This window comes from Acartia tonsa, chromosome 14, assembly GCF_053477335.1.
Source record: "Acartia tonsa isolate MP-2025a chromosome 14, ASM5347733v1, whole genome shotgun sequence".
NCBI lineage: Eukaryota > Metazoa > Arthropoda > Copepoda > Calanoida > Acartiidae > Acartia > Acartia tonsa.
In genome coordinates this window covers 30,885,246-30,911,227 of record NC_137273.1, presented here as the reverse complement: position 1 = coordinate 30,911,227, position 25,982 = coordinate 30,885,246, and the positions used below count along the sequence as shown (strand labels likewise).

General features: G+C 31.8%; 2 protein-coding genes across 2 annotated transcripts in view; one reads left to right on the top strand and one right to left on the bottom strand.

Annotated features, from left to right (window-relative positions):
- Positions 1-25,982, top strand: part of LOC145305407 (unconventional myosin-XVIIIa-like) — a 201,893-nt gene that overhangs the window by 39,985 nt on the left and 135,926 nt on the right. Inside the window, exons 12-28 of the mRNA XM_080147025.1 lie at positions 125-194; positions 1,171-1,212; positions 1,547-1,644; positions 2,047-2,084; positions 2,262-2,340; positions 2,768-2,851; positions 10,004-10,049; positions 10,151-10,203; positions 10,597-10,729; positions 11,164-11,273; positions 13,263-13,335; positions 13,918-14,022; positions 14,736-14,912; positions 15,571-15,655; positions 16,325-16,395; positions 16,647-16,746; positions 17,552-17,712. Of these exons, the coding sequence (XP_080003151.1) occupies positions 125-194; positions 1,171-1,212; positions 1,547-1,644; positions 2,047-2,084; positions 2,262-2,340; positions 2,768-2,851; positions 10,004-10,049; positions 10,151-10,203; positions 10,597-10,729; positions 11,164-11,273; positions 13,263-13,335; positions 13,918-14,022; positions 14,736-14,912; positions 15,571-15,655; positions 16,325-16,395; positions 16,647-16,746; positions 17,552-17,712 (1,525 nt within the window). The remainder of the gene's footprint in view (positions 1-124; positions 195-1,170; positions 1,213-1,546; positions 1,645-2,046; positions 2,085-2,261; positions 2,341-2,767; positions 2,852-10,003; positions 10,050-10,150; positions 10,204-10,596; positions 10,730-11,163; positions 11,274-13,262; positions 13,336-13,917; positions 14,023-14,735; positions 14,913-15,570; positions 15,656-16,324; positions 16,396-16,646; positions 16,747-17,551; positions 17,713-25,982) is intronic.
- On the bottom strand, positions 4,731-9,577 carry LOC145305494 (uncharacterized). The gene is made up of 3 exons (XM_080147113.1): positions 9,091-9,577; positions 5,172-8,769; positions 4,731-4,850 (listed from the first exon to the last, which is right to left on the bottom strand). Exon 2 carries the CDS (start codon positions 8,400-8,402, stop codon positions 7,125-7,127), a length of 1,278 nt encoding a protein of 425 aa, XP_080003239.1. The 5' UTR covers positions 8,403-8,769; positions 9,091-9,577; the 3' UTR covers positions 4,731-4,850; positions 5,172-7,124.

Genomic DNA, 25,982 nt, shown 5'->3' with positions numbered 1-25,982 from the left:
TTTATGACCACTAAACATACGCTTTTAAATTCACTTTGTCCGTTCGTACGTGCATATTTTTTTGTGCTTCGCTTCTTATGTTGGTATCAAAAAATTATGCTAATCTATAAACAATTTGTTTCAGAATCAGCACAGGCGAATGGAAGGGTGTGTTGTCTGTTCTGGCGGGAATTTGCCATTTGGGTGCCGCAGGAAACATTTACAGTCAATTTGAAAATATTTATACAAACCTCAGAATTAATAAACAGGATGCTATAAATATAGCTTCACCCACTATTTTGATATCTTGATTTGGATCAGATTAACCCCTTTTCAAGATTACCCTTCTTAAATTGTCCGCAAGTCCATGTACCTACAAGTTTGTCTGCCAAAAAATGAGGTGGATACCCTAAATTGCAAATAAGTACCCAAAAATTAAAAGGCCCCCTTCTTAGGGATAAAATAGTTTGGTCTAGAATTTATAGAGATTTTTCGGTAGGGAAATATAGGTATATCCTACTGCTTTTACAAGGGTAAATAGACAAACTAACAACCGTGTCAAGACTGAAGACCTTAAAACAGTGGCGTGCAGTATTTGCTAAAGATGTGTGCCACCATGATATGTTATATATGTTAAAAGGGAGGTGTTGCCACAACTCTTCCGTACACTTATTCCTAAAAGCCCAAAACAGGATCAACTCATACCATGCACATTTAGAACTTCTAGATAAAGGTGGTGCAATCAAAGGGTTGGTTGTCTACAGCATATATAGAGGCACAATCCATATATTGCCATAACTCTTTAGAAAATCAAGAATCTGTCTATAGTTTCTAAAATATACAAATGACCAATTCACAGACTAAATTACAAATAACAGGCCAGTATACATTTTAATTGACCAATGGTAGGCCAATATACATTTTTATGGACCAATGCAGGTAGTCCAGAATACATTTTTATGGACCAATGAAGGTAGGCCAGAATACATTTTGATGGACCAATGGTAGGCAAGTAACATTTTAATTAACCAATGCAATGGCAGGCCAGCAATCATTTTAAATGACCAATGGCAGGACAGTATACATTTTAATTATCCAATGGTAAGCAAGTATGACGTCATTTTTTGAAAAGCGAGTCTTAACTTTTTATTAGCAATATTGACTATAAATAACCTTGACTGAACCCCAGGAGTGGCACAACGAGCTGGCAGACCATCATTCAATAAACAACAGGTACGAACCAGGGTTCTTAAGGGATAAGACAATGGATGATAAATTGATGTACATCCCAATTATAATCAACTAAATTACCTCTTCTGGTAATTGAATTATTAGTTCCCAAACTTTTCAAGGCAACTAATGAGAAAATGTCTTTATAAAACTTTGAGTATCAGTTTAATTTACTGTATTATGTATAATATCATTGTAATTTAAATGCTTTATTGATGTTCTACAAATCTATCTTCCCATTCCTAACCGAAGACGTCGAAGCTTTTTTGTGAGGAGGGAGGGTGATTAAAAAGTACGGGCATTAAACCACTAAATAACATATATTTAATATTATCAGAGTGCCCAGAAGGCTGCGCATTGCCTTGGGGTACCCCTGGAGGATCTAGTACAAGCTGTCTTCCATGGAGCTAAGGGTAGCTCTGGTTTAGTTCGCAGGGATGGAGCATTTTTATATTATTTTTTTATCAATAAATACAGAAAAAAAGGATCATGGATAGAAAACGAAGTTTCGGGATTCGTCGCTTTTTCACAGTAGCTTTTCTACTATTTCTAGTCCCTGCGGGGGGGCTCTAAACTTACGGGGCCTATTTTCTAACCTTGGCAATCATTAACACCCACCTAACCTAATCTAACCTAAATGACCTTTCAAAAGCTGCTATGAAAATGCGACGAAACGAGAGAGAGTATGAAAGAGAGAAAGATAGAGTGAGAAAGATAGACTAGAAAAAAATATAGAAAGAAAGAGAAAAAAAGAGAGAAAAAAGATGAAAATGGAAAAAATGAAAAAACTTTCAAATAGTTATTATAATCATAACATAAAAATGCCTCTATCTTTAGAAACAGCAGAGTAAGCATAGAAATGACTACTCAACAGGGACGGATACTTAAAAATAAAATCTATATTTGTTAACATTGCTTCAACCATAGTTTTAAGGATCGGCCTTATGAAGTTTTACATTTTAGATATCTTATTTGAATCTTAGAAAATTGCAAAAATAAAAATATGTTAACAAAAGTTATTGTTTAAAATTCTTAAGTATCGAACTTTTAGGATTTTAACGAGGCATTAGAGTGTTTTATAGTGAGTTTGTACTCTGATCTGTTCAATGTGATTGTTTCTCTAGTCAATAGGTAAGAAATTATGACATTAGAGTAATATTAGATTGTTTTAATATGAGTTTGTACTCTGATTCGTTCAATGTGATTGTTAGAGTGATATTAGAGTGTTTTATAGTGAGTGTAAACTCTGGTTTATTAAACACAGACATACAGATACTTTACAGTTGTAGAGTTGAGCTTTAATTCTCAGGGATCTTAAGGTATATAACAATGGAGGATAAATTCATGTAGAATCCAAATGATGATAATCTATATTAACCCTTCTGTAAATTATAATCATTGGTAGAAACGTATTGACACTGGTAAATTTAACTAACTAATAATGATTTGATAGAAGTACCCAAAGATTTTAGCAAATAATGAAAAAGTTTGTCAATAAAACTTCGAGTACCATTATAATTTATAGTCCAATGTTTATCATTTGTGTAATTTTTTTAAGGTGCCTGGTTACCAATGCAGAAACTGTTGCCAGCATCCTGGCAGTTGATACTCCTGGATTCCAGAACCCTTCCCAGTATGGCAGGTACAGCTGACAGTTATGGATAGATAGATAAATAAATATACACAAAGACAGTTAGTACTCCTAGATTCCAAAATCATGAACTGTAAAAAAAATGACTAAGACAAACATACAGATAGACAGATAGACAAACAGTCACATAGAAAGACTGTAAGACAGATAAACAGAAAGAGAGACAGATATACAGAAAGATAGACAGATAAACAGAAAGAGAGACAGATATACAGAAAGAGAGACAGATATGCAGAAAGTTAGACAGATATGGTAAGAGTGCAGGTATGACAATCTGACAGGCATAGATTATCATTTACAAACATCAGTATATTGAGATATATAAATTTATAGAAAGACATGTGATGCATACTCCTGGTTTCTAGAAGCCTTAACTGTTTTAAGAATACAGATAGGAAAGATAAACAAATAGACATAGACACACTGAATGATAATAAGACAAATAGACAAACAGACTGAAAGATTCAATAGATTTGTAGATGGATAATCAAATAGAGATAAAACAGATAGATATGCAGGGGCGTCCAAGCTTTTTTTTTTGGGGGGGGTAAAAAATTTTAGGGGGGGGGGTACTTCGTGTTTGGGGGGGGTAAAATGGCGCGCGAAGCTCGCCGAAATTTTTTTTTACCCCCCCCCAAAATTTTTACCCCGGGGGTAAAATTTGATTGGGGGGGGTAATTACCCCCCCTAAAGTCTGTTGGGGGGGGTAAATACTCCCCCCAAATCTGTTGGGGGGGGTAATTACCCCCCCCAAACTAATTTACCCCGGGGGTAAAATTTTTGGGGGGGGTAATTTAATTATGTAAAAAAAGCACCTACCTAATCTATTAAGTTAATAAGTACTATCCTATAACATAAAGTAGTAAGTAAGGTTTATTTGACTATAGCTTCAGATTTCATTACTTTTAATACTGAGTTCTCCTTTTTAGGAAAGCTTCACATAGATCCCATGATGGTTCCACACTATTATAGGTCAATCCTATGAGTGGTTTTAGGCTATTTTTCTCCTCCCTTTTTACCCTTTAGAAAACACGAGTTCTTAGATGCTAAGGGCGCCACTACTATTCAAATATATAGTAGTATCTCATTCTTTAGAACATAAAAATACAATAATTAACTCACTAACCAATGAACCAATATGATTATACTTTAAAGTGAAGCGTCTTATAGGTCCTGGTAAGTTTTATAACTAGTTTTGAGACACCCTGATATCCTCCCAAAAGAAATCGCCTTTAGAAATTCTTTTTCATTATTTAATGAAATATTTAATTTAGTTAGGTATCTATTTTATGGAATCTTCAGTGCTTTACAATTACATCATAGATCCCCGGGATGGTTTTAGCCCTTATAAAGGCCCAAGCAAATAAAACATGATCAAACTATTAAATTTTTTGTTATCATGGTTAAGAACTGTTTTAACTGGTTGGACTATATTGGGGTATAGTCCCTTTTGTGGCAACGCTCTTTAAGGGGCGTTTCTTCGTTTTTTTCACACAAGCTTCTCTCCTATTTCTAGCCCCTGCGGGGGGCCAATTGCTTAACCATGTGGGGCAATCACCTAAACCAATATAACCTATCCTAAAATAAACTATCAGTAAAATTTTTTTTTAAAGAACATTCAATTTGGGGGGGGTAAATACCCCCTCCAAAAATTTTTTTTTTAAAGAACATTTATTTTGGGGGGGGTAATTACCCCCCCCAAAATGGTTTGGGGGGGGTAAATACCCCCCCCAAAATCGTTGGGGGTGCCTACGGCACCCCCAAGGTAGGGGTAATTTTTTTTTGGGGGGGTGTTTTGGGAAATTTAAGCCCCTTTTAAGCTTTATAGAACACCTTTAATTTTGAATACCAGAATTTAAATAAATAAAACTTTTGTCTTTACATTATGTGTATTTACATTAAATTAATCAAACAATAAATTATTAATAACACAAAAATAGGTAGGTTTGATGAAAATCTTCCAACTGCAGTAGTTCTAACCATTGTTGAACTATAACAATTAATATGTTAAACAATTTAAAATGATATTTCCATAACCTTTTTGACTAATATTTTGACTAAAACCCTACAATTTCCTAATAAATATAACAAACAAGGCAGTAAGCTAGTATTTATCAAGAAATCTCAAAACAAAGACAAAATATAGTTGCTTTAAAAATTTTTAAATGATTTTACTTAAAATAATGGCTAGTTCTTTAGATTTCAGGCTCAAGATATTGCTTTAAAATATGAATTATTTTAAGATATGCTTTAAGTTAGTTAAATATCTACTTAATTTTATCATTTAGAACAATCTTACAAATTTACTTACCAATTAGCTGCAGGCATGGGGCTTTCTGTAGAAAATTGGTTAGACTTTAATCCACTAGGTTCATACAACACAGTTTACTTCTTGTTACTTAATTCTTTAAAAGGACCTTTACAAATATGAGTAATTAATATAATAAAATTAGTAGAGGAATAATTTGAAATAAAGAGAGTAAACGAGTTATAAGTTCACCACTCTATATTATGAAAATTATAAGTTGTTGAAAATAATAAGCTTCAACAAGTTACAATTAATTAATAAATTCCACTCCTAATTTGAAAACTAAAATTGCCTTATAACACATCCAAATAAAACTAAAATACACAAACTTAAACTAAACTTAGATATAATTTGAGTTAACTGACACAAATAAATCTCTGGTGTGTACTTAGTTTCTAAAAGACAATTACTATTTACAACTCATTTAAAGACAAATAAAATACTACTACTACTACTACTTAAAAAACAATGTGCTACTACTACTACTACTACTACTGATTAATCTGCTGTACACTGGCTTTTTATACTCTTGTTTGTTTACTTAGAAAACCGGTTTTAAGAATGTACTTTTCTTTAAAAATTTATAAAAAAAATCGATTTTACTATTATCTTAAAAACAATGATTTTCTCTTCATTTTAAGTTAAAAATGAATTTTTTAATAAAAATGTTGATTTTATAGGCATTTTTAAACAGCGTACATTTTTTTTCAAAGAGTAATATTAAAGAGGAGTAATTCAATTTACTCAGTGTAAAAAGTCATTTTTATCCAAAACACTGGCCAGAACCAGATGAGTAAATTGAATTACTATTTTAAAACTTTTTACCTGATAATAATGATATTGAGATCATAACTTTTCTTCTTGGGTACTTAAATTCTAAATAATCCAAAATAATTTAAACACAGTTTTAAAAATTAATATTTTGCCCTTTAGTAATCAAATGTTGATTTAACTTCATTTTCTACTTACCTGATTAACTGAAAATAGTTTATTTTTTTCTTTACTATTAGACTATAGAATCATAACATTGAGTATGAGCTTAAATGTTTTAACAAAAGAAAATTGAAATATGAATTTTCTGCTTTGACTGATTTGATCATTTAAAACTCAATGTTTACAAATACATAAATACATACAAATGTACAATACATATACTTATCAAAGTTATTGCAAAATAAGCAATCCATATAAGTATCAAGGTGATTGAAATATAGAATCACCATTGAAACTGTATTTTAAAAATATTTCAACACTTATAGATTATCAAAGCCATAGCGATTTAAGCACAGCATTTGGTATCTATCAATCTTTCAATAAAACAAACACTAGACAAGCTTTGACAAAATATAAGTCAAGCATTGATCTATTTAGTTTGTACAATAAAAACAAATGTTAAACAAGCTTTGACGAGATATAAGTCCAGCATTGCTCTAATTACTTCATACTACAGTAAACAAATATTAGTCAAGCTTTGACAAGTTATAAGTCCAGCATTGATCTAATTACTTTGTACAATGAATAGATATTAGATAAGCCTTGACGAGTTATAAATCCAGCATTGATCTAATTATTCTGTACAATAAATAAACATTATTATTAGATAAGCTTTGACAAGTTATAAGTCAAGCATTGATCTAATTACTTTTTACAATGAATAAACATTAGACAAGCCTTGACGAGTTATAAGTCAAGCATTGATCTAATTTTCTGTACAGTACTATATACTTGTATTTAAATCCATACAATTAATTACATTGCGCTTAAATGGAACTGAAATATTTCTTTAAAATAACATTTAAGCTTATTCTCTTGTTATTCAGACTTTATTACAGAATGCAACAAAAACTTTATATTTTATAATTATAGTTTATTCTATTTACTTACGAGTTACTCAGAACAATTAATTAAGTTCTTTCACAATCAATCAAATTCATCCATTTATCTTACCCTTATCAACTAATCTATCATGATAAAGCTCTCCACATTTGAAGGTGGTGGTGTATCTGTAGGCTGTACAAAAGGTAGTTCAGGTAAATAGCAAGTACTGCTCTTGCTATTCTCATTCTCTGTATTTTCCTTCTCATAAACATTAGTAATGATTAATTGTTCAATGTTATCATCAACAGCCTTATATTTATAGAGATTAGTTTGAAAACAAGCTTCTTGGTTTGCATTATCTTCATGGTTCTGCTCACATTCTGGATCAACAACACTTTCAGCTGCTGTTTGTAACACTTGTTTAGCCTTGACATAAATGTTTTCATGACTACAGATTGTGTTTTTTCTTGCATCGGTTTTCAGGTTATTAGACCTGGCACAATCATTTTTGACATATACAGTCATATTATTAACTGATAAATTAATGACAATTTCATTGACTTCTTGGACGCCATTAACCAGAGAGACATTCTCAACAACTTCAGTATTAGGTTCCACATTCCTTCCAGTTTCTTCCTCTTGAGATGAAGTCAAATATTCATCTAAAGATTCACCTTCTACATTATCTTCAACAAGTAAATCATCCTCAATCTCTTCAATTTGAGGTTGCACTAAACTACTTCTATCTAACTCATAGAAAGTAGTATTATCAGACAAAAACTTGCTTGATACTTTGTTTGGATATTTTGTCTGATAGCCACTGATAACAGGTGTGAACAGTTGGTCAACATCTGTTTGTTCTTTGTTATCTGTACATGAAACAAAGTCTTGATTTTCACAGTCTGGCTGTCTATATAAGTCAGGGGTATGGTTTGGTTTCAGATAATCCAAGGGTTCATTCTTCTTGGTTCCAGCATCGGTATCATCAACCACTGTAGCTTCTGTAGCTCTAAGATCCACAAACTTATCATAGTTATTGAGACAGTTTAGAAATAACTCTTTCAAGACATCATATTCTTGTTCGATCCAAAGAATAGTTAGAGTTTCTTCATCATTTAGTCCTTCAAGTAAACCTACAAACCTTTGAATAGTTGAAATATTTTCTATTATCAACTTTAGTTCTTTTATACTTACCTGTAAACTGTTCTTGTCAAAACCTTCTTTGTGATTTTCTTTAATAATATTTAACCTTGAATGTTTAGCCTGGAATCTTTTGATACTAAATTTCAAATATTTGTAGAAATTTGCAGTATCTTCACTATATTTCTTTTGCAGAAATTTAAAACTAATTTCAGTTTCTCCTAAAAAATTAAGCAGCCTGTTTAATTGTCCTGCTATTGTATTTCTATAAGACATTTTCTTGAAACATTTATTTAAATCTGGTTTCAAAATTAAAGATATCTATACAGCTTATAAAATGCAGCAATCAAATAAATGTAATACAATTTTCAGCTAGCAATGAAAATAATAATATAGTTATAATTACTACATTTCACCCTAGGGGAAAACCTACTAATTGTTCAATGTTTTGGGAAATTTAAGCCCCTTTTAAGCTTTATAGAACACCTTTAATTTTGAATACCAGAATTTAAATAAATAAAACTTTTGTCTTTACATTATGTGTATTTACATTAAATTAATCAAACAATAAATTATTAATAACACAAAAATAGGTAGGTTTGATGAAAATCTTCCAACTGCAGTAGTTCTAACCATTGTTGAACTATAACAATTAATATGTTAAACAATTTAAAATGATATTTCCATAACCTTTTTGACTAATATTTTGACTAAAACCCTACAATTTCCTAATAAATATAACAAACAAGGCAGTAAGCTAGTATTTATCAAGAAATCTCAAAACAAAGACAAAATATAGTTGCTTTAAAAATTTTTAAATGATTTTACTTAAAATAATGGCTAGTTCTTTAGATTTCAGGCTCAAGATATTGCTTTAAAATATGAATTATTTTAAGATATGCTTTAAGTTAGTTAAATATCTACTTAATTTTATCATTTAGAACAATCTTACAAATTTACTTACCAATTAGCTGCAGGCATGGGGCTTTCTGTAGAAAATTGGTTAGACTTTAATCCACTAGGTTCATACAACACAGTTTACTTCTTGTTACTTAATTCTTTAAAAGGACCTTTACAAATATGAGTAATTAATATAATAAAATTAGTAGAGGAATAATTTGAAATAAAGAGAGTAAACGAGTTATAAGTTCACCACTCTATATTATGAAAATTATAAGTTGTTGAAAATAATAAGCTTCAACAAGTTACAATTAATTAATAAATTCCACTCCTAATTTGAAAACTAAAATTGCCTTATAACACATCCAAATAAAACTAAAATACACAAACTTAAACTAAACTTAGATATAATTTGAGTTAACTGACACAAATAAATCTCTGGTGTGTACTTAGTTTCTAAAAGACAATTACTATTTACAACTCATTTAAAGACAAATAAAATACTACTACTACTACTACTTAAAAAACAATGTGCTACTACTACTACTACTACTACTGATTAATCTGCTGTACACTGGCTTTTTATACTCTTGTTTGTTTACTTAGAAAACCGGTTTTAAGAATGTACTTTTCTTTAAAAATTTATAAAAAAAATCGATTTTACTATTATCTTAAAAACAATGATTTTCTCTTCATTTTAAGTTAAAAATGAATTTTTTAATAAAAATGTTGATTTTATAGGCATTTTTAAACAGCGTACATTTTTTTTCAAAGAGTAATATTAAAGAGGAGTAATTCAATTTACTCAGTGTAAAAAGTCATTTTTATCCAAAACAGGGGGGTATTGTTCACAAAATTTTGGGGGTGCCTACGGCACCCCCAAAATCGTTTGGGGGTGCCAAATGGCCCATTACCCCCCCCCTTGGACGCCTAGGTAGATATGTTCACCTTTTCTAATTATTTGTTGTTTGTTTTAGAATGTCTGGTGCTAATTTCGAGGAACTTTGTCAAAATTACACACAGGTTTTCTTATATTTATATTACCAGCGGCGGCTACCCTAACTTATATAAACATATCATCACTAAAAATATCATTTTATAAATTAAGGATATTTATTTTTTAGGAACGCTTACAGCAGCTGTTTCATGATCGTGCCATCACACAACTTAAAGAAAGGTGAGAATTACTGACAGAAATACAGACAGACAGATACATGTCATAAAGAGAAAAACAAACATACAGACACAAAAAAAAGAGTGATCTGAGAAGCCTACCTTAAAAAAATAAGCCTAATTAGGGATAAGATAATGGCCGATAAATTGATGTATTTCCTAAATGATAACACACAAAGTTACCCCTTCTGCAGATTGGTTAAAATGTTTAAACATTCAACTTAATAAACCAACCAATCAAAATTCAGTAAAGTCCCCAAATTTGTGAAGCCAACGAATAACTTTATTGTAAAACTTTGGAGACTTGTGTTATAAACAGTCCATTTTCCTACACTGTGGTCTTATTGGTCTATTTTACTGGTTAGATATCTAGATGTAATGCATTTATTATTTACAGATACGAAGACGAGGGAATTGATATCCCCAACCTGTCTGACCTAACCGAGCTGAGCACCCCGGAGGGGCTGGTACAACTGATTGACAAACAGTCAACCCTCAGGACTTCACAGAGTGATCTTAGCCTTAGTCAGGTCAGTTACAGGGATCTTAAGGGATAAGACAATGGATGATTAATTGATGTACATCCTCAATGATAATAAACAAAGAAATATAAGCCCTGCGTACGTACGCCAATAAGTATTAGGGATCTTAATGGACCAATAACTACTTCTTCTATTAGTTAAGATTATTGGCGGAAAATTATTAACAATGTTACTTTTATATATAACCCTCTGGGAGGCAATACAATTGCAGTAAATTATCCCTTTTACATCTTTGGTACCATACTACGCAATACTCAATATTACCTTATTTAACCTTTTCTAAGAAAAACATTTTAAAAATCCCCCTTCCTCGTTTCCCCGATATGTATTTTTTATTTATTACAAATATCTGCTCGACTAGACATTTTGAGGTAAATCGCTTAAAACATCCCACACAAAATTTTATGCGAATATTTGTTTAGCTTGACAAACGTGGATTGTTATGGATCCTGGATGAGGAAAGCCTGTACCCAGGATCAGGAGATGCCAACTTTACAGACAGACTGTTACAGGAGCACTGCAGGACTGACAGGTAAGGATAAGGAGAAACTAACTATACAGACAGATTGCTACAGGAGCACTGCAGGACTGACAGGTAAGGATCAGGAGATGATAACTGTACAGACAGACTACTACAGGAGCACTGTAGGACTGACAGGTAAGGATCAGGAGATGATAACTGTACAGACAGACTACTACAGGAACACTGTAGGACTGACAGGTAAGGATCAGGAGATACTAACTAAACAGTTAGACTGCTACAGGAACGCTGTAGGACTTACAGGTATGGATCAGGAGATACTTACTATACAGACAGACTGCTATTGGAGCACTGTAGGACTGACAGGTAAGGATCAGGAGAAACTAACTATACAGACAGATTACTACAGGAGTACTGTAGGACTTACAGGTATGGATCAGGAGATACTAACTATACAGACTACTACAGGAGCACTGCAGGATTGACAGGTAAGGATCAGGAGATACTAACTATACAGACAGACTACTACAGGAGCACTGTAGGACTGACAGGTGAGGATCATGAGATACTAACTATACAGTTAGACTGCTAGAGGAACGCTGTAGGAGTGACAGGTATGGATCTGGAGATGCCAACTTTACAGACAGGTTGCTACAGGAGCACTGTAGGACTGACAGGTAAGGATCAGGAGATACTAACTATACAGACAGACTGCTACAGTAGCACTGTAGGACTGACAGGTAAGGATCAGGAGATGCTAACTATACAGACAGATTACTACAGGAGTACTGTAGGACTGACAGGTAAGGATCATGAGATACTAACTATACAGACAGACTGCTACAGGAGTACTGTAGGACTGACAGGTGAGGATCATGAGATACTAACTATACAGTTAGACTGCTAGAGGAACGCTGTAGGACTGACAGGTAAGGATCAGGAGATGATAACTCTACAGACAAACTGCTACAGGAACACTGTAGGACTGACAGGTAAGGATCAGGAGATGCCAACTTTACAGACATGTTGCTACAGGAGCACTGTAGGGCTGACAGGTAAGGATCAGGAGATACTAACTATACAGACAGACTGCTACAGGAGCACTGTAGGACTGACAGGTAAGGATCAGGAGATGAAAACTATACAGACAGACTACTACAGGAATACTGTAGGACTGACAGGTAAGAATCAGAAGATACTAAATATACAGACAGACTGCTACAGGAGCACTGTAGGACTGACAGGTAAGGATCAGGAGATGAAAACTATACAGACAGACTACTACAGGAAGACTGTAGGACTGACAGGTAAGAATCAGGAGATACTAACTATACAGACTACTACAGGAACACTGTAGGACTGACAGGTAAGGATCAGGAGATGCCAACTATACAGACAGACTACTACAGGAGCACTGTAGGACTGACAGGTATGGATCAGGAGATGCCAACTATACAGACAGACTGCTACAGGAACACTGTAGGTCTGACAGGTAAGCTGATAGCACAATGGATTTATTGTTACTTAGATCTTACACCAGATTATCGTGTACTCTGATAAAGTGAAATTTGGCTAATATAATGAGCACCCCCATCCAAACATTTTACACCATACCCTCCCCTGCCTATTGAGGAAAGTAGTTACCAAAAAGTAGCAACCTAAATCGACGATAGAATTTCCACTCTCATAATCATAGCTACGTGTATTATATCCATCCCTATGTTTGACCTAATGCTAAAGATGCCAATATAAATTTTTATAGAAATAGAAATAAATATTGTATAATTACATTCTACATAGACGTCTAAGGGGTGTTTGTCTCCCTCAAACTTAGAAACCTTTCATTTAACTCAAAATTTTTAAATTACATTAGATTACCACCCCAACCTTTCTGCTCAAACCTTTCAAACCCCTCACTCATTTTACCCCCTCTCAAAAAAGCTTGGGCGTCTTTGTACAATTGCCTTGATTAAGATGTCTATTTAGAGAAGGTTGCGTGATAAATATAATAAATTGCAACACAAATATATATTTATTTAGGCCTTCATCTGTACATGAAGACCTGATCAAGCCCGGACCTGATCAAACTACATTTACACTCCGCCATCTTCAGGTAAAAATACCTCCTGCGTAGAGCTCGAACCCGGCGGGGACCTATTTACCTTAATCTACCTTAATAATAACACATTTTTTAACTAAAAATAAAGAGGGTAGATTTGGCACTGGAAAAACTTCACAAAATGGTTTAATGAATTTTATTATTATTTTGTATATCTATCTAATTATCTATCTTATTAAAAGTTTGTTAGAATTTAAAATTGACAGTACAATACCAATTTATCTAATGTGTCCATTTCATTATAAAATTTTTGTTTCTATCCTAAAGTATGATTTCTTGCTTCATAATTCTCCTTTGAGGTTTGGTACCAAATTTTTTTGTTTAATATTCGACTATTTTTTCATTCGTTTGACATTTTATTTAGCAACCTTTGTCTGTTGGTACTAAAATCTAAATATTTTGCCTAGGGTACCAATATCTTCTTAAACATCTCTTATCATCTCGGCACTGAACCTATTAGATCTAGAGGTCTGAAAATTTTTGTTTAATTTCGGACTATTTTTTGTATTCATTCACCCTTATTCAGCATTGAGCAACCTTTGTCTGTTGGTACTAAAATCTAAATATTTTGCTCAGGGAACCAATCCAGTGATGTACAACACATCAAATTGGTTGAAGATGGGCAGAGAGAATATTATTTGTAAACAAGCTTCAAACCTGCTCCTAGAGTCACAAGACAAGGTAATTAAATTATTGGTGGAAAAGTTTAGACACTGCAGGTTTAAACCAAGATTTGATAATGGTACCCAAAGTTTTAAGTTAAAGAAAGTGTAAAACTTTGGTCACTGCTCTGGTTTGATTTTTCATTAATAGCATGGATCATGGGAGATAAGACTATAGACCATAAATATTTATACATCACTTGTGATGGTAAACAAAATTGACCCTTTGAAAATCAAAATTATTAGTTGAAAAGTTAAACACTCCAGGTTTAAACAAACCAATCAATATTTATTATTGTTTTAAATGCTTCCCTGGGCCTATAAGAAGCTTCACTGCAAAGGAGAATTATATCGGCTCAGATGTTAAAGTAATCTTAAGCTACGGACAGACAAACAACCAATTATTTAAATAAGGAATCTGTAAAAAAAAAAGAATAATGAATAGTTTTTTGTAGCTTCGCTACTTATGGAAATAATTGCTGGGAGAGAGGGGACATTGTGCTGTTTATTACACTATTTTTGTGGTAGCGTTTCCTTATTGGTTGGCTTAAAGAATATTAGGGACTTTTATTGAATTTTGATTGGTTTTACATAAAGTTGAGTCTCTACACGTTTTAACCACTAATTGAAATCTACCGAAGGATAATTTTGTTTATCATCATTGGACTTGTTCAGCAATTTTTCGGCCATAGTCTTATCCCATTAGATCCCTGCCTAATTGTCGCTGTTTAGAATGTTACTGAACTGTTTATGAAGTATCGCGGCGGCAGTACGGCGGTCTCAGCCGGCGGTAAAGGTGGCACTTTACCGGGCACTGAAGGCAACCTGGCACTGCGCAGGGCATCCTCCATCCGGCGGGCATTCACCAGCAGTTCCGCAGGTCTCAAGAGACATTCTTCCGTTTTACAGGTATATTAATATAAATCAGAAAAAAAAAATATGAATGGTTGTAGCTTAAAATAAGAAGCGCTGGAAAGTGTCGTGTATGAAGTCATAAAAATAAGTCTAAAAAAAGAGGGACAAGAGGAGAAGTGGAAAATGAAACCCATAAAAAAAGAGATGGAGCATTTTTATGACGTCACACATTACACTTTCCAGCGCTTCTTAAAATGATGTATATTGCTTATAAATCAATAATAAGGTTTATATAAATTTAAAGTTTCTTTCATGCGTAAGTAAAATTTTATAATAATTAGATAATTCTTTCTTGATTTAAAATGAATTGAAGAAATTAATTACTGTTTCTTATTTATTAAAAAAATATGTATGACAACATATTATTGTACATTGTTGTTCTCAGAATAAAATTTTCTAAAAAAAATGAATAGGATAATTATAAAATTACAAAAGTTTGTTGTAAAAAGTTTTAAATGGACGATTTTAGAGTTGCTACGCTTTCTAAATCATACCATCACAGAAAGTTTTTAATCGATTGGACAATTCTAACATGCTTTTTAAAAATCCACCAAATTTATTTTGAAAAATCCGTGATCTACGAACATGAAGGTTTTGTTGCGTATTTTAGTTTAAAAATAAACCGCAAGGCGTCACTATTATATTTATTTAGTGTAAGTTCCAGACAGATAGCATTGTGGAACAATTGAGAAGAACTAAAATAAAGTTTGTACACTGTTATCTTCCACAAGCATTAGGTAAAAAATGTTTTAACAATCATTTTAATAAAAGATTTTTGATTTTTATACTTTTTAGATTAAGAACTACAAAATGCGGTGTAATAATTTATTATTTCCTATCCTTGTAGTGTTCTTTATCTCAATCAATTTATGAAGAGGAATATTCTCTATATTCTGCTTAGTGCCTAGCTTCCAGGCGCTTAATAACTAAGCCAGAAATTATAAACATATTTATCCCTTATTAGGTAAAAAAATTATGTTTTCACTAATATTTTTAAAGGTCCCCAAAGTTTTTAAGCAAGCCTACAAGAAAACGTGTTAATAAATATTTGGGAACCAGATATGATTTACAGTTCAATGTCCCCTAACAAAAAACTGCTTTTCAGTATTTTGATCAAAAACTCAGCAATCTAAAGGGGAAAGACAATTTGGACGATAAATTGATGTGTATACCAAATGATGAACCATAACAATGCCCCTTCTGTTGATTACAATTAGTGGACACTCATCTAATTAAACCGATCAATCAAAATTCTGTAAAAGTCCCCAAAGCTATTTAGCAAACGAATAAGAAAATGCAATCATAAAACTTCGGGGACTAATTTCTTAAATAGCCCAATGTCCGCTTCCTCCCTGTCAAAAGCTACTTATTTAAAACGGACTTTTTTTAATGTTTTTTATGTTTAGGAGGTTTATGCGAAGACAGTCAGATTGATATTGAGCTAGCAACTCTTAATATTCCTCTTGTTAGGGCTCAGGTATAGGATAGATGATTAGATAGATAGACAGACAGGCAGACATATAGATACGATTATATACTTTTATTTCTATTTATAAAAGATATTTTACTCATATTTTCATAATATGTTTGTAATCAAATAAACTGTAGCTTCAAAAAGTATGAAATCATATTTTCTTTCTTAAAAGTATTTTATAGTCCCATTTGAGCTGTTTTAAAGATAGGCGTCTGATTTTATATGTAGATTCTCCATAACGTTTTGTATTTCAGCTCCGTGGTTCCCAAATCCTAGACGCGGTCAGGCTGCACAAAGTCGGCTTCCCTGAAAATATCAACTTCAAAGATTTCAACAGAAGATTCTCTATACTAGGTAACTAGCGGCTGCGCTCCTATGGGCCTCTAGGGGCACATAAGGGAAGGGATTTTAGTCGGTCTGCCTACCTAGTAGTTTTTAGAGTCGTAAAGAAAAAGTCATGAGAAAAAAGGGGGGGAGGATATTTTATTCTTTGGGCGATTTCTCTTACTACTAGATCCATATACTTCAAAAAGTTCAATAAAAGGGTTGGTTGTCTGATTTAATTCGGATGGGCCTTAGAACCTACTTCAAGAATTTTTAACCCTTAGATAATAACAAAAATAGTAAAAACTTATTCTAGATTATACTATATTACTAAAGGAATCCATCAGAAATAAAAAGATAACTATATAGACTAGACTATAAAAGTTTTAAAGATTTTTAATCAATATAATAGATTTGAAATCTGCATAAAATTTTAAGGATTTTTTATAAAATTAGTTTTTTATATAATTCTTTATTTAAAGGCGCAAATACAAATTAAGTTAAATAATTTTGAGATCTGTGATTGGTGGATTGAAAACTATCTGCGCTCTGATTGGAGAAGCTTAAGTGACGTACATCATTCAACCAATTAGAGCGTAGGTAGTTTCCAATCCAGCTATCCTATTGGTCAAAATTTATTAACTTAAATCGTATTTGCGCCTTTAAATAAAGAATTATATAAAAAACGAATTTTATAAAAAATCCTTAAAATTTTATGCAGATTTCAAATCTATTATATTGATTAAAAATCTTTAAAACTTTTATAGTCTAATAATGACTATACATATTTAAAAAAACACGAAACCTCGAAATTAAAATTTGTTATTTATACTAGGCGAGGGATTGGATCAGAATGGTGAAGCAGCTATTGCCAGCGGCCAGGTTGCGTCCGCCAGCAGCAACCTGGAGGTGCTGCAAGCCGCCAGAAACAGGACAGAGCAGCTTCTGGCATGTCTGGAGGTGGATCCGGCCACGTATAAACTTGGAAATACTCAGGTATTGATAGATGAATGGATAGATAGGCAGTTGGATAGAAAAATTAAACGGATAAATGGATGTATAAAGATATAAGATTAAAAGATATAGTTTAAAGATATATAGTTGTATATAGATAGATAGTTGGATAGATAGATAGATAGTTGGATAGATAGATAGATAGTTGGATAGATAAATAGATAGTTAGATAGATAGTTGGATAGATAGATAGATAGTTGAATAGATAGATAGTTGGATAGATAGATAGTTGGTTAAAGAGATAGTTGGATAAGTTGATATATAAATATAGGTAGAAAGGAATCATCTCAAAAAGTTTAGAAACTATAAGATCTATTTATTCCGGAGGAATAGACGAACCAGCCATTGCATTGCATTGTAGAAAATCTTAGTTTACAGATAATTAGATAACAAACAAATATAAAAAGGCTACTAAAATGAGTAAAATCAATTTAGATTTTTATTTGAAATTTTAGTAACACGTCTGGGATTGTTTCATATATTTGAAATTAATATTTCTTTTCAGGTATGTTTTGATTTAAATAAGCTGCTTTTGCTTGTTTTTTTACTAGTGGCTGCGCCACATGCATATACTGGCTTTGTATTATATTGGACTCTGTATTGTATTGGCAGGGGTACAGAAGAAAATAAATTAGGCTAAAACCACCGTAAGACTCAAATGTATAAATAAACAGCTAAAAATCAACCTGGGACACATGTGAAGCTTCCCTGAAATAGAGAAGAAGAAAAATTTCAGTAATTATTGAAATATTAAGCTACAGATAGTGACCTAATAGGACAATTTCCACTGAAATAAAGCTACGGCATTCTGCGCTAATACCAAAGTCTTAAAAACTAAATAAATTACTGGGATTTTATGAGATCGATAGATTAATATATGCATATACCCAATGATGACAGACAAATTCAACCATTCTGTAGATGAAAATAAATGATTAAAAGTTTTGAATCAACCAATCAAAATTAAAGGGGACTATCTACGAACAAGAGCACGTGATTCTAAGTACCTTCCATCATTGATACTGAGTATTTTCTTTCAGAATATAATAGGTCACTATTAATAATTAATATATTGACGAGAAAATTTATGTTTCACCACTTCAAGTTGAAGATAAGTAAAATAATGTCCATCCTTTTTAGTCAAAATTCTATCAAACGTTTTGTTGAGTTCGGGGTGTCTTTAATTGTCCATGTTGTCAAATGATAAAAATTAAAATTAAAAATCATATGTATGTTTAAATTAATGCTAGTATGGATTAATTTACAATCTATATAACACGAGTATTCGCATATGTATCATCAAATATCCATTTTATTAAATGAACTAGCTTCATAAAAGTTTTGAAAATCAATTAAAATACCTAAAAAAACATGGTGAAACATAAGTTTTCTCGTCAATACATTAATGATATATGGTGACCTATTATATTTTTACAGAAAATACTTAGGATCAATGCTAGAGGTACTTAGAATCATGTGCTCTCGCTCGTGGATAGTCCCCTTTAAGTAAATAAAGTTTTTTATCCAACAAACATTTTTTTTTAAATTTTTGGTACCATATTGTTACTTTCAGTCCAATGTCCCTTCCTTTCTGAAGAACTAAAAAAATAGTTCAATAACCATTGTCCCATCCCTATTTCCCTAGTTGTTACGAGCACAGCACAAAACTACAACAACGGAACAAGTTGATGAAAGTTGTAGATACGGTCAGCCACACAGACAGACATACGGAATAAAGGTTGTATACAGTAGTAGGGATATTGGGCTGTTTATTACACTAGCTCCCAAAGTTTTATAATAACGTTTTCTTATTAGTTGACTTAACAACTTTGGAGGCTTTTATTGAATTTTGATTAGTCGTTTTTTTAAGTTATGTGCCCATACGTTTCAACCACTAACTGTAATCTAAAGAAGGGGATATTTTGTGTATAATCATTGGGGATGTAAAACAATTTATCGGACATTGTCTTATCCTTTATAAAAGTTGTAGATACGGTATACGGTCAGTCGCAGACAGACATACGGGATAAAGATTGTATAGAACAGGGACGTCCAAGCTTTTTTATTTTGAGTTGGTTAAATAAAGAGTTTCGAAGGTTTGAGGGGAGTAATCTAATGTATTTTTGAAAAATTCTGAGAGGGTAAAATTAGAAATTTCAAAGTTTGAGGGGGTAATTAACTCTTTACCCCGACCCTTGGATGTCTATGGTATGAAGAGACATTGGATTTTAAGCAAAGTGAAAAACACATTACCTTATTCGTTGGCCTGAAAACTTTAGGTGTTATTATTGAATTTTGATATATTAGATTTCAAACTATTAGTATCTTAATTCTTTAACCAAAATATGTTATCTGGAGAGGGAGCTATTTTGTTTATGCTCATTGGGGATACTTGTAATTAAACACAAAGTCATTATAGAGTTAACACATTTATAGGACAATTTTAACATGTCTAAATTGACGATAAAAGGACTTTAAAAACTTCCCTAAACCTTTTCATGCTAACACTGGCAAATTTTCAGTTTTGACAATTTAAAGATTAATTTTCCATGTATTGTCCTTTCCCTGTGAATCTACAGAAGAAAGGAAATAGGAGGAAGTGGACAAAACTCAGAGTTTAAGGGGATAAGTAACTTGCAGAAAAATGAAAGAAAACTAAACTTTATAAAATGAAAACTTATAATTGCTGTATCTTGATATAATTTATAAGCATAAAATAAAGAATATATTTATAGAAAAAGAAGAAAAATACCTGACAGACACACATATATGATAGTTCCGATATTTGATTTATATAAAAGAGAGAGTATGAGAAGAAAAATAATAGAATTAGCGTTACAGACAGACGGATGGACTTACAGATTATTTACTTTATCCTCTCAAATTTTGGGAGATATAGGTTTTTTGTATATTCCTTTATGCCAATAGAAAAAAAAGGAGAGAGGAAGAGAGAAAGATAGAGAGGGAGGGAGGGAAAGATAGAGAAGGAGGAAGAGAGAGGGAGAGAGAGATAGGGTCTTACGACTTTCGCGGATTCTCATGTATACAATTCTTGTCGTCCAATCGGTGTCTATACATAACCGCTATTAATTTTCCATATATAAAAGTAACATGTTGTTTCTTACAATACATACCTCATAGGCCCCAGGAAGGTTTATAACTCTTTTAGTCAAGGGAAACTCTACCCCCATTTTTTAATTTTTAAACTAATATCTGAAGTTAAGATCAGTTAAGGGAAGGTTCGTCTAGGTCTAAGAATAGTTTTAGGATTTTTTAGTTGGCAATTCAAGTATTGGAATGATTTTGTGCTATTTTTTATAGAGAAAAATAGAAAATCATAAAACTTTTTAAATACTGAAATATGTTTTTTATTTGTGTCATGAATAGCAGCTCAGAAAAACATAGAACCTCGTAAGTGTTACGAACAGACAGACAGTGAATTATAGATTACCATCGCTATTGAAATCTAAAATCTTTAGTATTTTCATAAGAACACCTTTCCCACCCCTCTTATCTTACGTATTTCCTTTCTCTCACTATATCCTTTCTATTTTCTCTCTCTCTCTCTCTCTCTCTCTCTCTCTCTCTCTCTCTCTCTCTCTCTCTCTCTCTCTCTCTCTCTCTCTCTCTCTCTCTCTCTCTCTCTCTCTCTCTCTCTCTCTCTCTCTCTCTCTATCTCTCTCTCTCTCTCTTACTTTAACTTTACTCCATTCTATAGCTATATTTACGAACTTTAGTAACTTTATTCAAAACTGAACAAAAAATACTATCTAATGAATTAGCAAATTAAACTTATTTAGATATGTATTGTGTCTAACCTTAAACCAAAACATATAAATTATCATCTATTATTTTTTTTTTGTTTTTAAGCAATTTTTTTTCAAAATAGTTAATTTCAGAATATTTTTATGATTTGTTATATTTTGTTTTAAATTGTTAATTTGCTGTTTCCTTTTGTGGATTTTCCGCTATTTTCTTTGCCAGATTTTTCTGCTGTTTTTTAACGCACACTTAACTCGCGCATTTCATGAAAATTTGTCAGAAATTCGCCGAGTTTAAACACACGAGCGAATTTCCATCAGTAGTTTTATTTGAGACAGGTGGCTACGCGCATGTCAGGTGGCTGCGCGCATGTTAAGTGGCTACGCGCATAATATATATTGCGACCACATTATATATTAGAAAGCATATTAAGAAAGTTATTAGTAATTATAATTATGATATACAGTTATATTGTTATTAAAATAAGTGAGAAAAATTTTAATTGATAATAGATCTATGTATATGTTTTTTTTATCTTATTTTAGTGATTTTATCTAGTATTTATACTTTATACTATTTTTTTTTACAACATAATATATTATTTACTGCACTTAATATTCTAACAAACTATAGAAAAGAATTAGGATTAAAAAATAGTCAATCCTTCCACACAAAAACCTAGTAAGCCATTTTTCAGATATTTAGCTTTAGACAAAAATAATTTATTAAATAATCATTCTATACCTATATGAGCGACGACTTTTTCTACATTTCACCTTATGTAATATTATCGACTGATTTTTTTTATAAAACGGCTTCATATATTGCATCAAGATCCATGACAGATTTATATAGGAAATAAACGTCTATAAATGAGCTCGAGTCTTCCAATAGTATAGTGTTTAATACTCATAGTGCTCTAATAATCCGAATTTAACTCTCATTGACCAAAGCGATAAGACCTTTATTCTATTTGTTTATGGAATGAATAAGTTTTTCACTTCATTTTGATATTTGTACTCAAATTTTCAAAATTGAAAAAAAATATTTCTAAGAGGATATTACCCTATATTTATATTTTCAGTGGTGTAATTTTAATCAGCGAAAAAGATTAAGAAAAAGTTTTCTAAATTTCATATTAAAAATAATGAAAATCAAAATAATCATTTTTAAAACGTAGGGAGGGAGGGGCCAATTGATTGTAAATTATACTGGTTCCCAAAGTTTTTAAATTGCGCTTATAAACTTTGGGGACTCTCGATTGGTTGGTCAAACTATCATTCTCCAAACTTTCCAACTAATATTTTTAATCTACAGAAGGTAAAATTTTGTTTATCATCATTGGGAGTCTACATTTATTCATCGTCAATTGTCTTATCCATGAAAATAACCATAAAGCTTTTTGTATAAATAAAAATCTAGAATTTTCCAGCTATAAACCAAATTACAATAAAAATTATTGTAAAAAATGGTTTAAACTTTTTTTTTCAAATTTTTAACAAAGAAATTTTTATCGGTCAATTTTGCAATTGTCTGTAAGCAAATTAAGACAAACAAAAATGGTTAAAGACAAAGTTCGTGCAATTAAAGGGCATTAAAATACTTATGTATTGATTTTATAAAACCTAAACTAAAGATAAATAATAAATTTTTATGTGAAATTGCTTATATAAGGCAGGAATAAATCAATAGAAATATTTTGACTAATTAAACCTTCACTTAAAATTCAATAAAAGTATCTGAACTTTTTGGTCCAACGAATAAGTTATAAACTTTTGTAACTAGTGTAATTTACGTTCCATTGTCCCCTCATTTCCAAATTCTGAGAGTGTTGACACCTTCATATAACCCCCCCGGCCCCCCCCCCCCCCTTAGGCGCACGTCTCTAAAAAGACACTGACAACTAACTATGTTATTTTATTTTGTTTTTTCTTTAAATTGATTTTCGGTGACATAGTCGTTAAAAAAAGTGAATGTTTACAAAACATTATTTTAAAAGTTTAAAAGGTGATCTATAACTGGACCTAATCTTTTGTATATTATGCAAAAGAGGGAAGGGATGTTGGATTAATAATTTCTCATATATATCTTTTTGTCTTTTCGCTACTTATGCAAATTGCTACCCTTGTTAATTTTATTTTAGTAGCGAAGCTACCTTAGAAAATTAGATTTTATGTAGGTCGTAGTAATAGACCCCAACTTTTCAGATTTATTTGTATATTTTAATTGCACCTTTATCTACACAAATTTTTAATAATCTGACCATATTATTGGTTAATAAGTGTACACATTTTAGTGATTTTTAATTATCAATATAATAAGTCAGGTATAAACATCTAAATTTCATAATTGAATCATATGTGACTAAATATGTAACAAAAAAATCGTCTGCAAGAAATTTCTTTTTAAGTTGGACGAATTATTGTGTCAGATTAACTATCTAGACTAATAAATCTATTGGATTCATCAAAAAAGTTATTGGGATGTTATTGCTGCCCTTCTTAGAGACATAGTTATCCTTATTTATTTTAATCTGTTGTCTTATGTTTCTTAGAGACTTTTTTCTCTCAATTTAATGAAAATGCATCCCGCATTTTTTAGGGTAAAAAAGTCAGAGCATAAAAAGTAGAGTATTTTTATAATAAATAAAATCATTAAATTACATTTCCCTTAGAAAGACGTAAATCTTAAGGGGCAAGACAAATGACGATAAATTGATGTACCTCCCCAATGATAATAAACAAAGCAAAAATAGCAAAACGATAACTTTGTTGATCAGTGTTTATAATATTAAGATTAAAATTAAGATTTATTAAAACTGTACAAAATTTTTAAACCAACAAATGATAGGGGATGTTTTAAAAATTTTTTTAGAAAGGGGTGGGGGTTGATTTATTACATTTAAATAGCCAATAATTTGAGGGAAAATAGATTTTTAGGGCCAATATCCATTGTTAAGAAAAATACTCTATAATTGAGATTCTATGGGCCAAAAAGTCGGAGGGTTAATTTTCTTAACATTTTTTATGAGCTTTTCTTTTGCTCCAGATATACTTGTTAGATAAACGGAATGAGAACATTCATAAAAGCAAAGCTCGTAAATCTGACGGTAGAACTAACAAACACTACCAATTAAAGAGTGTCAGAACATAACATTAATCTAAAAGTCTAAATAAGATTGTGCTTAAATTGTTCAAAACTGTTAAACCTAGTAAAAGAGTCTGACTCTGATTATGACGTAAAAAAAATTAGCCAATGAGAGGCCACTATAAATTTTACCATTGGTCAATTACAGTGTATACTGTCCTCTTACTGCTTAAGGACATACTTACTTTAGGACTTGATTATAGAGATGATTACCTTATAACATTATGCTGAGTAATCCCAGGAATTAATATTTCAAAACATCTAGTGTATGGGATGATTATATCATACAAATTTTGCTTTTAAGAAAATCATTATGAATTAAAAGTGGATATACGGACTTTCTGGTAATGATTATAGAGTTGCTACACTTTCTAAATAGTACCTTACTGTTTTAGGAACGAACATGCAAAGTTTGAAATTGTTTGGGCAATGATAATATTTCTAAATAAACGATAAGAGGTGCTATACGGACCCATCCTAAATTTTGAAAAGTTTTGCATTTAAAAAGCTCTAGATTGTGCAATAACTAAAATTAGAAATAAAAAAATGTTTTTGGTATAAAAACTATCTACTAATAATAGTGATATTTATAAGAGTAATATTCCTGCTAATAAAGTAAAGTAGTAATGTTTTTTTGTTTGTTTTTCTGGTAAAATCTTGCTAATCATTGAACCGATTGATATCTTCATTTAAGAGGAGCTTTACATAGGGTTTTAAAAATGGTTTAATGGTATTTTATATTAAATTAATTATTGTGTTTTTTTTCCTGTCTATCCTCCTTCCTCCGAGGACAGAGCCTCTAGAAGCTAGGGGCGCAGCCGCTAGTAGTTTAAAAATAATGCCGATTCATTGTTTAAGATTAACGTCTGGAATTAGATATTTATGACTTGACCTGCCCATCTATCTTTTTATCTATTTTCTAAAGTCTACAATTTTATCTATCTATCTATTTCTCTCTTTCTCTCTCTCTCTCTCTCTCTCTCTCTCTCTCTCTCTCTCTCTCTCTCTCTCTCTCTCTCTCTCTCTCTCTCTCTCTCTCTCTCTCTCTCTCTCTCTCTCTCTCTCTCTCTCTCTCTCTCTCTCTCTCTCTCTCTCCCTCTCTCTCTCTCTCTCTCTCTCTCTCTCTCTCTCTCTCCTCCCTCTCTCTCTCTCTCTCTCTCTCTCTCTCTCTCTCTATATTTATATATCTATCTATCTATATTTATATATCTATCTATCTATTTCTCTCTTTCTCTCTCTCTCTCTCTCTCTCTCTCTCTCTCTCTCTTCTCTCTCTCCTCTCTCTCTCTCTCGTCTCTCTCTCTCTCTCTCTCTCTCTCTCTCTCTCCCTCTCTCCCTCTCTC